Below are 14,398 nucleotides of genomic sequence, written 5' to 3' on the forward strand. Positions count from 1 at the left end.
TGATTCAATATTAGTATTTAAACCATGACAACCATGACAAAACAAACAGGTACACACAAAGTAGTATACCATATTCTCTTTCGTGCGTTAAATTAACAACCCTCTCAGTGTCACGTAACACGTATCAACACATTTGTATTAATGATAGTATCTGTGTAGTAATATCTTTATAGCTTCTGGACTACCAATACTACTACAATGAGGATATTATAAAACTTAAACAAGCGGTATTAAAAAGGTGTCAAAGTATCGATACTTTTTAAAACCTTGCCGTCCAAGTCAACAGCTGCTTGGCTATATTAACATAGAACCTATAAATTAATACACAACGGTTTCCCCATTTACTACCAGATGTTTGGACAGTATCTTATTGTGTATCTGAACATTGACACAAGTTTTCACCATCCACACTACAACACAATTCTGTGTCATCAATAATAGCTCTTAACTGTACATAGTTTCTTTTCGAAAATTCTCTTTTTCAGCGATCGAAAATGCCATCTTATTATGTATAAAAAGCCAAAACAATGAAAAAAGGAAATTTAAATTTATCCACATCAAAGTAGACACGACCTGGGTCAACTGCTCTGCGTTTTGGAACGTGGGGGTGTTTTTATGCAGTGAGTTAGCGGGCAGACTGTCTGCTCTTCGGCACATTGGGGACTGCTGCCCTTACATGCACTCTTACTTCAATCTGACCTTTATGAATTTCAATCACTTCCTCTGTTGTTTTTGTTTTTCCATCAACACTTCTCTCTGTTGTTGTCTTTTTTCACATCACTCTCTCTGTCACACTGGCTTGCTTCTATATCTCTCATTCTTTTGCTCTTGTCTTTTTCTATTGCTCCCTCTCTTACACTCATTCCCACTCTTCCTGCCATTATCTTGTCTGTCCCTCAATTAAACAGACACTAGTTGGTCATCAGTATCTCTCTGTATCTGTGTAAACTAAGCAGGCTTGGCAGTGTATAAGGTTTGTTTTTTTACCACATTGGAGGAAACCTCAGACTGCAGAGTTGCTGCCAAATGATCCATTTTCTCCCTGGGAGCATTAAGTACACAAACAGTAGATGCACAGTTGTCATAACACTGGCACAGTTGAAGCTGCCCCTCCTGCGTTTTATCTAATCTTGTGCTGTTAATGTTGTGTGAAAGCAATTTCTGAGGTTAATATACTTCCTACTTTCCTACTATTGCAAACACCATAAAACATTTATAAATGTGTTTTTCAGCAAGTTTTTTGCACAAAATCTACTGCTAGGTTAGTGACAGCTGATAAAATAAAACAGTCAGCATCTTTCCTGCCACCCTTGGTTTGATACTTTATGTATTTAGTTTTAGAAATTTGATTTTTTTATAAATTGAGTTTTTGAAGAGGTCCTGTCTTAAATGTCCAAGTACCCAACCTTGTTCCAGTTTAGAATTAGAAGCAGAATCAGTTTTATTAGCCAAGTTTGAAGGCATACAAAAAATGTGCGTTGGCAATTGCTTCACAAATACAGCATGAAATAGGAATCAAAATGTTATTCAACATCAATACAATTAAATAGGAATAAAAATAAAGTAAAATCCAGAATCTATTTACAGTCGTGACAGTTAATGTTAGTTACCTCTGCCAAAGAGGTTATATTTTTGCCCCATGTTCATGGGATGGTTTGGTGGTTTGTCAGCAGAATTACACAAACACTACTAAATAGATTTCCACAAAAGTTGCATGGAGGATGGGTCTTGACCTAGAATAGACCCCATTAACATTTGTTGCGAATCTAGATAAAGGGACAGATCAAGGATATTAACATAAACACTTTTATGTTGTAAGATTGAGTGTTTCTCAGGGAATATTGCATGGATCGTGATGGAAAAAAAGGGGCTGGTATCTATGAGTCGGGGAATTTGATGTGGATCCAAATAAAAATCTGGTGCTCATGGATTTGTATATTTTATTTGATATTGGATAAGGCTTGTTTGAAACAAAGAGGCCTGCGTTGGCATAACTATAGAACTATTTTTTAAATGGCATGCACAAGTTTGAAATGAGATATGGACTGTGTTGTGAAGAAGGAACTTCGTACTTGCTCCTTTCTCCACTCTTATTTGCTGTGCTTACTATTTCTAACCATCTCTTATCTCGACCCTCTCTTCTCGCAAGACGGAGTATAAGAGGCGAGACTTAAATTGAGCATGTGGCATCTCTTCTGTTTCCTTCACTCTCCCACACTCACTTCCTCTTCACATCTGTCTTCTGTCTGTTATACTCATCCTTACATATTTTTTTAAACCACTGTAAAACACAGGAGTCTCTTTCACCTCGGCTTGTCTTTCTTTTCCTCCTTCACCTCCCTCCATAGAAGCTCCCACCCGCCACCTGCCTCCATTTACCAAAGTCATGACCTGAGTCACTTTCCACTTTCCATCATCCATCTCTTTCCTCTTATTCCCTGCCCGTCTTTCTCGCTTCCTCCTTGACTCTGGTTCATTCATCCTGCCTCTCATGTCAACAGCCAGGAATGTCTTTCTAAGACATATGCAGCTATCCAAGCTCTGATTGACAAACTCTTGATAATACAGCTGTTGATCAGTAGCCGGGGGGCGCGACTGTTGAAACTGGCGCCAATCAAAGACTCAGGTATCTTTGTTAAATAGCTTATTTTGAAAAAACAAACAGGTAATGGCTAACTTTGAAGTTGTTGGTAACATTTGAACCATACCACTCATTACCAGATGTTAGCAATGTCGCTGTAACACCATTTACAGTCGGGCTAGTTGGCTGATACACCATCTGCAGGTGGTGCGGCTGCTTCTGAATTTCCTCCCTAGACACAAACTCGGAAATAAATCCAGTGGACTGAGGAAACAAGGAAAAAGAGCTGTGTGTTTTAGATGACAACCGATCAAGAGGCTTTAATGGAAGTGGTGATAAAGGAATAAAAACTATGAAGGAGGATGTGAAGCCATTTTTCATTCTCCTCAGGGAGCAAGAGAGGGCAAGTGTGGGAAAGTAGGAAAGAAAAGGAGTTGTGTAATGGGAGGGGAACTTCAGCAAAGCTTCTGTTCACATGTTTCCAGCATAGTGTGGCCACCAGGGAGACATTCCCACTGATCCTGCTGTCACTCTCTCACACACACACACACACACACACACACAGAGCTGACATCAGATGCTGGTTAGGATGAGGTAATAGGAAAACCATATACTCCCCTCTCTGTTGTAGGTGAAAAAATGCAAACCTAAGCTTTCACCCTCTTTTTGATTTATTGTTGTGAAGTTAATAAACAGAAATCTGGCTCTTGTTTATTGAAAAAAGGCTGTGGCTGAGAAAATGTTGTTCAGGTAGGACAAATTGATTTTTCATTATTAATTTTAAGATAAAAAAACACTAAAAAAAATTGTGTTTGCTGTGTGTTATTGTAAGGTAATTATCAGAGACTTAGTCCGGGTTTCTTGCATCAGAATTGTCCAATTATATTATACAAGAACATATCACACCTCAGCCTGTCTCAATAATTACTTTAACTTTAGAATATATATGTACATGTGAGTTTGACAATAATTGTTCTGTTTACATGCATTTTTTGGTAACAGATTCCAAGAGTCTTATTGGAGAGTAAGATAAGGAAAATTGTATTGGTTATTGTGGTGTTAGGATATGTTTTAATCATGTCCATTTGTTGGTTTGTTAGTTTGCTAGCAGTATTACACAAAACTACCCTTTAACTGTTGGTGTGAATTCAGTTAAAGGGACAGAACCAGGAATTTTTCTCTTACTTTCTTTAACATTGTGAGATTGGGCATTTTTGGATCTAATTGAAACATATTAGGCGTATTTAGGTGGTTATTAAGTATGAGTGAGTACATAAGGGGTTTTGGGCCTAAGTAGTAGGTATGCATTCTACTGTTGATGTATTTCACAACCAAATTCCGATGTCTAAATATTCCTGAGAATTAAAAATGAATTGCTCTTTGGAACAATGTACTTGTATTACCATGCGATTATAATATTAAATACAAAGTATAAAAGATTCTTAAAATTGCAAGAATATTGTTAATTGCAATTATTTGTGGGACAGTATATCATCCAACAGAAGAAGTCATTGTGACAGCCCAGTCACATTAACACATGCCCAAAATCTCTGAAATTATGATGCTACTTAATGTAGTGCATAAAAACATCAGCTATCTGTTGATGATGAATTTTATTAATTTTTGACTCTGGAGAAAAAATATGTAGTAGTTCTTTAAAATCTCTAATGTAGTAACGTTACCTTTATCAGGGAAGATTTGGCACTTTCTGAGGCAGAATTACTACTTTTTCTGTCTGTGCAAGACTTAACACCTGCTGTCCAGTGACTCCAGCCGCTGGGCCTGAACAGGCCTTTTTGCTCGAGGAATTCAAAGGAATTCCAGGTGTCTCCTCAGTGTTACATGGATGTGACGGTATGTGTGTGTGGGGTCCAGAGCAGCTGGTAACATGGATTTACCTGAGGGCAGCAAAGGGAAGAGGAGAGCTTGCCTTTCTTATCTCTTTCTGTCGTCTTGTTTGATCGGCTGGTTTGGGGTCAGTGCCATGTCAAGAAGGAACTGAAAGACGGTAATTAAAAATCAATTCTTCCCATTTATGTCCAGGTATCAGCAGGGCTGAAGTTGAGCGTGTTTGGTGCGTTGTATGCTTGCTCCAGAGTTCATCATTAGTTAACTGGGTTCAGACACCTGTGGCTGATTCAACAGAGGGGAGTTCTCTGAGGGACTATGGTGGGATCTCAGTTTAAACCAGACCTGTCAGCCTCACATCCCCAGGCATCTCCATGTGGTTACTCAAGATTGATTGCCACTTAGCCTCAGCACAGGGCTCCATTTGACTGCAAGAGGTGAGTCTCGGAAAGCTTTGGACTCCTGACAAATGTGATTTACACCACGTTATAAGTCATAAGCAGACTTACTGTCTCAGCCCTGTTTATTTTCAAGAAAGGGCATGGACAATAACTGTATCAGCTAGTCTGTGTTGCATCAGCAGTATTTATCTGCTGTTTCCTCAGTTGAAACCATCAGGCTTAAAGCTAAAACCACATCCAATCTTCATCTTTATAACCCCTGCTGTAAAATATGTGCTTTTCAAAGGCAGAAGCACCACATAGACCAACAACAGTCGTCACCTGGCTCTTTTCAAAGGATTTTACCCTGTTTTTGTTTAGTCTGCCCTCTGGCCGACCCCACGCTTTGACCTGTTCAGACCTATGTATGTCTTTCCCCAGGTTGGGCTGCTCTGTCCCAGGCATCTGTTTTCTAGATAAGAGCCGTGAGTGCGAGGGCTGATTCATTGCTCTGTCACCGACATGGCGTTGGGGCCGTCGACATCTCCGCTCTCCCTCAGCCCATGTCTCCCATGGCTCAGTTTTTTTATAGCGTGACAATCCAGATTTAGTGACAAATCAAGCAGCATGCTAAGGAAGAAGGCTTTTCTGTTTGTTACATTAAGAGATCAGCTTTCAAAGAAGGAAACAGCAGATCATTTAAACGTTCAGTGTCCCCACCTACACGCTGACCCTGGCCGTCATGAGATATAAAAAGTTTCCTTGTGAATGATGACAGGTTGGGACAGGAACCAAACCCTGCGCCCCACTTTCTCCAGTGACCATGCTGTGAGCTTGTCAGTAGCACATTTTAGTAGCAGCATGCTAAAGTAGCCTCAACCTTTGCACCAAACCTCATCCGCTGAAAACGTCACTTTTCCATAACAGCCACCCTTTCTGTTACAGAACAGTGGTCTGTGGATGAGGGGAGTAAGAGGAATATTTTTTTGAAGCTGCAGACCTCCCTGTCCTCTCATCTATTGCTCTCCTCAGTTCTCCCTCACCTCTGTTGGCTACTTCTCCAGCGGGGCCACGCAGTTTCACAGTCTAATTACATGTCAATTAAAGGCTTTGTGGCTCAGGACTCCTTCCGCCAGCGCTTCGGCCGTAGCAGGCTTAGAGGACTCTACAGAGTGAGAGTGAATGAGATATCATTTCATGTGGAGATCAGCCGAGAGAAGGCCTTGAAAGGGGGGATTGGGAGGAAAAAGGCTCCCCTCACTCTCTCCCTCTCTCTGTCAATGGGCGACAGTCCCTCCACCCGCACCAACCCGCACAACACCCAGCATTTTATAGAAGGGGCCTCTGGGATAGAGGCCAGAGGATTATGGGAATATTCATGACCAGATAAAGGGGTGAGCGGTTGAATGTCTGTGTTTTGGGGCTCATCTCTTAGGTAAACAGGGGCCTAAATGGAGTTTTAGATCGCTACTCCCACTGCTGCTCAGTGAGGAACCGCCAGTGGTGACTCTGCCCACTGTGTTTTGTTGCATTTCCACAGAACGGTGAAAAGAAAGCCTTGTTGTGGCCTTTTCTTCCTCTCTCTGCTGTCTTTTGGTGGCAAACAGATGGTGCTGGGGGAAATAGATATCTGTTTCTCACAGTTTTTATCCACAGAATATTGGCTTTTCTGAAAGACGCCATTCACATTCAACGGTGGCCTCCTGGGCTCCTAAAAGCTGCTGTGGGCTCATTTCAAAGTCATTAAGCATCCTGCTGTAAGGACATAGTCCATGGGTTGGCTGCCTCCTCCCCAAAATATCATAGTGGAGCTCTAATTGTGTAGTAGTAAAACCTAGCTAGAACTAAAACATATATCAGGATAGGTGGCTGGTAAATTTCTTAGCATTGTGACGGACACACAGACAACAAAGGGTTTTGGTCATTGTCCCAAAAAAAGAAGCAAAGCAAGTTTTTGGTGGCATTTCACATGAAGATGATGAAAATTCGATCCAAGATGTCCATTTTTAGTAACAGATCCAGACGTTTGGAGGTCTGTCAGTAGGGCTGCACAATTAATAAAAAATGGTACCGAAATCACAGTACAGCCAAGTGTGATTACAGATGATGTTGGCTCTTCCTGGACAATCCTGCATCTTTATTTGCCACATTGGCACCACCACTTTGCTCATTTTTTCATGCAGTTCTAATGTCTGCGTCCCAAGATTAAAGGGTCTCACAAGTCAAATTTGTATAGGCACACATTAGCCTCAGGAGGATTTACACTCCGTACAAGAGCCACAGCTCTGTGCTGTACTCCACTGAAGCTCTGGATCAATAGTTGCCTCCGCAGCAGGTGTTGAAATAAAGCAGAATAATTTAAGCCTCCCACTGTAGATTTTCCCAGACAATCTGGGGAATCAAACCTGTGTCTTTTCTTATCACAAGACCCTTAATCTGGACCACTGCTACCCAGTGATTCCACAGAGCTTGTCGTGGCTGCCCGACAGTTGGCAGCATCCTTAATGTTTGACCTGTGTTTATCGGTCTGCATCTGAAACACAGTCTCCACAGAGCACCTTATCATCAGCCACATCTAAAACCCGCTAGAGGCTTTGAAGCCTGAGCCAGGGGATTTCCCATGTTTTGATGATCTGACAGTCCTCCTTTTCTAACACCAACCAAAACTCCACCCCTTGTACCACACATCTCTTTCTCCTCAGGTCGGACAGATGTTGGTAATCCTGCTCTGATTGGCTTGGATTGAGCTATGTTGTCCTGTGGTCAGGCACACAGCCCACGCGGCTGAACTCTGTCAGTTGCCTTTGAGCTGTGCCCTGCGGTCGGCTGTATGTTGGAATGGCGTACCGTGGGGTTATGTTTCATTCAACCCCACACCTGCTGCAGTGACTTGTCAGCATGCCCCGCAACAGGCCCACTTAATGCCTCCATTAGGTATTGTAATCTCCACCTAACGCCCTGCCATTTTGCCTGAGCGTGTTAAGAGTATCAAAGGCCGGGAATTTTTTTTCCCCCACCTGCCAGCAGCAGAGTGTGTAGGAAGGTTAAAAGAGGTGGAGGTGGCATGACTGTATAGCTCTTGCTGGTTTTCCAGACATTGAGGTGATATGGTCTGCGTGTTTCAGGGAAAAGCTTTTCTGCCTGTCAGTTAATTTTTCCTTCCCGTGCGTGCGTGCGTGCGTGTGTGTGTGTGTGTGTGTGTGTGTGTGTGTGTGTGTTATCCAGCACTTCTCAGCTCTGCTAGTGTTTCAAGACGTGTGTGGGGGTGTGACTGGGTCTCTCACGGCCGTGTGCTTTTCCCCCGTCAGGAAAAGGATACCTCGGCAGCCGTGCTCCCATCAAAAGGGGGCTGCGCACAAGCCCCTGAGTACGATATTTAGTTTCACCCCAAAGCACGCACACAGTCATCACCTTTGTGCCGACCTGAAATGGACACTCAGGACACTGTTGCTCTGAGGTCCAGGCCACAATGATTCATCCCCCTGAAAACGGACAAGTCTTTTTAAAACTGTTTTCATTGGGCCTCCTCATAGGAAAACAATTGACAAAAGGTCGCCTATGGATCTCGTGTGGCTGATTGATCAAGATGGAGCAGTGCTAGTTTGTTCTTCAGAGCCGGTGTTTGAGTTTGTGCTTGGGGGAGATCCAGACAGATTAGCGAGGGTGACAGGGAAGCAGGAGAGCCAGCCATGCCTGGAGGTGCAGCTGGCATTGGGAGCCACAGCTTCCTTTTTTCTGTGTTGGCCCACAGACTTACTTCAGCCACTGTTTAATCAGCGATTAAGACTGCTTCAGATGGCTCACTCGTCTCGTGTGACAGTACATGTTGGGTGGAAGGATTGCTCGTCTTATGCAGTCTCTGGACAATAGGAGTGTATTCATGAAGAGAGGTGACTGACTGTTTTTTCCAGTAGATTCCCCTCCTTTCATGTGAAATGTTGTTGTTATGGCGTCTCCCTCTGTCCATTAGCAACGTGCCCGTGAGGTACATACCATGAGAATGGGAGGGTGAAGAGCTTTGATGTGGTCTATGCTAACTGAGAAAGGGCACACAAGCCTTCACCATGAGATGTGTGATGGAGGTCTGCCTTGAGGTTTGGCTGTCAGTGTCAGAGGGGACCATCTGGTGTTTTGGTGAAAAAATATGAGGGAATTTCCACCTGCGTGAAATTACTGTCAGGATGAGATATATGGTTTAATTATTCCCCTATTTTAAACCAAATGTACAGCCTGCTACCCGTCCTGTTGTTGCTTCATTTATTTAGTACTTGTGTTTTCATGCTCAACCAGAAAAGTAGCAAAAGTTGGAAATGTTTAGGCCTTTAACAGTTATATTACAGTTACATGGGCCTGACCTGACATCGTTTGATCTGTATACTCGTAGAAAATAGTTTTCCTTCACATGAGTTGCATTGTCAGACCAACAGTCGAAAAAGCAGACATTCATCTGACTTGAGCTGCAACCAATGATTATTGTGATTGCTAATGTATATGCAATGATTATTTTCTCACCAACCCAAAGCATCAGTAATTGACAAGTTAAGAATGACACTCAATCAACTTTCTTACAAATTCGCCCTGTAAACACGTTCGTTGCAATTTTTTTCAATCAAAACCAAAAGATGATGGCTTTACCATGATTACAAACACATAATAGTCGTCACATTTGAGAAACTTTAATCTAAAATTTTGTTTAATTTAGCCGTTTAAAAAAAATGACAAACAATTTCACATTAAAGTAGTTGCTGATTCATTTTCAGTAGATCAAAAAACTGTTTCGGTATTATAGGAGAAAAGCAGAAGATATTTATGAATCCGTGGAATTGAATGGTTTCTTGTATTCTTTCTTCAAAAAGCCTTCCATTATTCTAGAATCACAACTAATCAATTACTTGACATTATTTCAAGTGTTTGGGTTTTTTTGTCAATATTTTCAGTATTTCTCAGGAGTTTGACTAATCAACCTACTTTGTGTTTTCCTGCAGAGAAAGTTCGTGAGATCCAGGAGAAACTTGAAGCCTTCATAGAAGCTCTTCACAAGGAGAAATAAGAAAAGCAGGTATTTGTCTCTGTACTTTATAGCACAACTTACTTGTTATGAAATTAGCATCTGCAGCGCAGTAAAATCAAAGCATTCCAATACAATTATTGTTGAATGACAAATTGATCTGTTAAATAATAGTATATGTTAAGATCTTAAAACTGTGTACTACAGGTATTGTATATCTGATCTGTTGCCCCTTCCCTCCTTTTCACCCACAACTATTGAAAGTAGATTCATGGATCACAACAGAGAAATGCACTGAACAAAGCGACTAAATCTGTAAATGACCGTCATCACCCCCCTGGCCCTGCCGCACCACTCACCTGATTTTAAAATCCATCGCTTGGCTCCCTGTCCCGCTTTTGACGCTGATGGAAACATGGACCTTAACCAAGAGACAAGATGGAGGAACAGTTTTCAAGCTTTTCAAACTGTCCTGGGCTTCACAGCGGGACTCGTGCACAGGAGCCCAGACACGATCAGAGCTGAAGGGAAATGAGAAGCTTGCACAGTTGTTGTCACACACCTGACCTCTCATTTTCAATAAATGAGACTCTACGTTCTCACATGTTTTTCGCCCCGGTTTTTTATTTATTTTTTTCCTCCTTAAGCTGATGGTGTTTGTGTATGTGATTTAAGAAGTATGCATCCACACTGATCTCTGTGATAAGAAACACCACTGGCACTCTTCCTGGTGGGTGAAATAGGTTAGAGTTTCATACCTTAATCTCGCCTGGTGCTCCTAAATTACGCCATGACACCACCTCAAGTTCTTTTTATTTTTTGTTGCACTTAGGATCCCAAAGCACTTAAGTTATCTCTCCAGGTTGCAGCTGTACTCTGCATTTCCCCCTGAATGAGATGTGTTCTCACCTTAAATCTACCTGGTTCATTATGCAGCTTCCCTCCAGTCAACACTCATCCTTCTTCATTAACCAGATACAATCGTAAGGTGTTGGAAACAATATTATGGATAGATTTATTTCTTATTTTTTCAATGGAATGGGGTTTATTTGACAATTTCATTTGCCAAATGCACATTGCTTACTTTTTGTTTATTTCTTTGTCTGTGTGATGTTTGCACTTCCCTTGTTGTACATTAACATTTCATGTGTTCTGTCCCCATGTTGCAACCGACAGATAATAAAGCAACAACCAATACATAGAAAAAAATATGATTAGACATTCAAGAAATGTAGAGATGACTTAGACACATTATTGAATTAAAGTGCTGCCGTTTTTTAACAGATTATGTGCTAATAATTTGGACTTCGTCTCTCATCAGTCATATAACACCATCAATAAACAAAAGATTTGTCATGGTAACATTTTGAAAATATACGAATACCAGTTTAGAGGTAAGGTGGGTTTTCTCAGTTAATTTTCAATCTGCACCAGGTTTAATTTCCATCTGTTTATTAGGTCAGTTATGTCCGTGCCCACACTTCTCTTTTCCTGTCTGGGTACATCTAAATGAGCAGGAATTGTCCTCCAAAGCGAAGTAAAAAGGAAAATATCGTACATGCTGGTAGGTGATTTTAAACTTCCGTTTTGAAGTCACTGTCTGGGGCCGGATGTTTTCGCACTGCTCCCAATCTTGTGATTCTTCCTCATTCCCATCTCATATCCACTCTCTGCATTTGCATCTCCATCATTTGGACTCTTTCCATCACCCATGTAGACCTAACCTCACTCCTCAGCTTGAAAAACATTCTGATGTTTGGCTGAAAGGCAAGTGAGACACTGCGTTAGCCCAAACTTTTCTTTCATGTGTATATGGGTATAAATATATAGTATCCTGTCCATTCTGTACAGGTAAAGTTAATGGAAAGTCATGGAGATACTATCATGTACAGCACCGTGTATGAAGAGTGACACACTTGTGTATCAGAAAATTGGTGAGTTGGTTAAAAACAAATGTTTTATGTTGTAGAAAGTAATGTTTGCATGGTGTACCCCATCAGATGTGCTTTATTTATTAAATTTGTGTTTAAAAGAAAAAAGTGGAAATAAAAATTGACAAATAAAAATGAGTTTTTTTCATGACATGTCAGCTTTATGAGTCACTGTTATACCCCTTTCTTCGGTCTCATCTCAAGGTGTCTAGCTTCTGAGAATAAAGGATTTTCAGTTTGCCCTATTATTATGGAAATATTTTCAAATCTTAATGTTTAAGTTGAAGTAGAAAATTCTAGGTGCTGGCCAGGGTCCTGTCGGTTGACCGAAATTGCCAGTATTTAATAATCTCGGAGTTCTCCACAATTGTCAACTTTAGTTTGAAGGAGCTTTCATCCATGTACCATTATTTATTCAGGGAAAGACTGACTGAGCATTGTTATTTTACAGCAATGCCCTGACTTTACATACATGCTGTGATACTGCGCTGGATGAAACAAATATGGTAGTAACCATGGTAATAACTAGAGAGAAATTATTTAATTACTTGATTTATTTATTTATTTAACCACAGCCATGATAACAAAAATGAAATATCAGAATATGAAATTAAAAACATTAAATAACAGACATGCTTGTAAAATTACTGTGAACTACACCTACAGAACGAAGTGTGCATTTACTCTTGGACAAGAGGCTCATGCTAGTGACAGTGCAAGGTGTGAGTATTAATTAATTGACTTTGGTTGAGCTAGCCTAACATCCATGAGCAAGTGGGTGAGGGGGAAAATTAAAACTTGATTTTGGGGTGAACTGCCCCTTTAAAAATCATTCCTGACCTTGAAAACAGCTCATTGTTGAGCCATCATTGATATGGAGTGTATCAAAGTGATCTTAAAACATTTGAATCTCCATTACATTTGGGATTTTGGTGTAACATGATTTTATTAGCTGGTGTTTCCAAGGGCGAGATTGAACATTTAGTCTGAATAACGCACGATCGCCATGTTAGCTGCCCTTTGAGGTTCGCTCTTTTTTAACAGTGTATGCTAACGTGCTCACAATGACAATAACCTGCTTAACATGCCGATGTTTTCCATGTTCATCATCTTGTGTTAGCATCCTAACAATATGCTTATTAGAGCCAAACAACTGAGGCTGATGGATGAAGATACTGAATTTCATCTGATAGTTATCAAGATGTTTTGGTTTAAATAAAAACCTGGTAAGTCAAACGCCATCAGCTGTTTCACTCTCGTCCTCGGAGAGTTGTGTTGCCCATACGTGTGTTTCCATTAGTCTGCTGTTATCCTACAGCAGGTTGTTTCTGGATGCAATGACCTGTGTGCTGATGTGAGGAGGCCTCTGCCCCAGGTCTGAACAACCCCTCAGAGTATTTAACTCTGCAGGCTGTTATCTCAACCTGGAGCAGGCTGCGGACATGTTGCAGCCTGAGGCAGCGGCTAGGGGAGAGGCAAGGCAGGCAGCTGAGGGCCTGACTGATTAATAAGTCAGAGTCCAGAGGTCCTCCACTCCTGGGCATCCTCTCGTCTTTCACAAGAGCCTGGTTGTTACTTCATCTCCACATTGCTCAGAGGGCAGTGCGCTGGGGAGAGATGGATGTAGAGGGGGGGCGGGCAGGCCTCCTCCTCCCTCCCATCACCTGAGGCTTTACACATGGAGATAACTGCCTCACGTCAACTTTTTATTTTCTGTGTGGCTATTATATTCCCCTGTTTTCTTAAAAACAAGGGAAAAGGAGTGAAAAAAAAGCCTAATGACTTTGTAGCAGCCTTGAAAAGAAAAGGGGGAAAAGTCAACCTCCAGCTGAAGGCCTTTGTGCCATGAGATAGCCACGTTCTGGGAGGAGGGAGGCCGGCAGGGACACACTATACACCATTAGCATCTGCAAAGGCCGTCACGTTGACTAATAGCCAGAGCCACAACGGCACAGTGGTTCAGTTTGTGTTTTCCCTCAATCCCCTTTATGCTGGTGACACAAAAGCAGCCGGGCCAGACCTTTCAAATATGCCACAGCAGCGGACGTGCACAAAGCTTCATTTCTAGTCTTTCTTAAGAAAAAGAAAGGGGCCGATCTTGTTGCTTCGTTTTCTTTTTTTAATCCCCCCACCTCATCACACAAACACATTCTGGTTCCTTTGGCAGGGGGTGTGGCGGGTCGGTATATGATGAAAACGCTGAATAAGTCTAAGAAAAGGGCAATAAATTGTGGGGATGGGCGTTTTTTGGCAGTAGCAGCAGTGTTAGCATTTGTTTGCCGCCTTGTTGGCGACGCTGGCTTTGTTCTCATCTCTCTGTTCCCTCTGTCATCGAGCCGTCGGTCGAGGTTGTGGGAGAGGCAGAGATTCTGGCAACCAGATTAACGTGCACGGCTGTCAACGGATGTGGTACTGACTCAAATTGGCTGTTCGACGCCGCACAGCTGCTTTTAAACCTCCTCAGGTGGACATTTACCAACACTACAGTGGTTTAAGAAGTGTACTTCAAAGATGATTTAAGAAACTGTCTCTCGTTGGTTTCTTGTTATAAAGTAACAAGGTCATATACAAGTGCACAAAAGGTAAAGATTTATCACTTTATATTAGAGAAAGTGATGTGCTACCTTTCAGAAAGCCTGCAGTCTCCTAG

General features: G+C 41.7%; 1 protein-coding gene across 4 annotated transcripts in view; it reads left to right on the forward strand.

Annotated features, from left to right (window-relative positions):
- opa1 (OPA1 mitochondrial dynamin like GTPase) overlaps positions 1-11,901 on the forward strand; it is a 43,152-nt gene extending 31,251 nt beyond the window's left edge. For 3 of the 4 annotated variants that reach the window (XM_030433209.1, XM_030433211.1, XM_030433212.1), the window contains 2 exons: positions 9,795-9,868; positions 10,085-11,901. In XM_030433209.1, the coding sequence (XP_030289069.1) occupies positions 9,795-9,859 (65 nt within the window). In that variant the 3' untranslated portion in view covers positions 9,860-9,868; positions 10,085-11,901. Of the gene's footprint in view, positions 1-9,794; positions 9,869-10,081 lie in introns of all 4 variants that reach the window. The other variant, XM_030433210.1, reaches the window with a different exon arrangement.
- Positions 11,902-14,398: the final 2,497 nt, after the last annotated feature.

This window comes from Sparus aurata, chromosome 11 (assembly GCF_900880675.1).
Source record: "Sparus aurata chromosome 11, fSpaAur1.1, whole genome shotgun sequence".
NCBI lineage: Eukaryota > Metazoa > Chordata > Actinopteri > Spariformes > Sparidae > Sparus > Sparus aurata.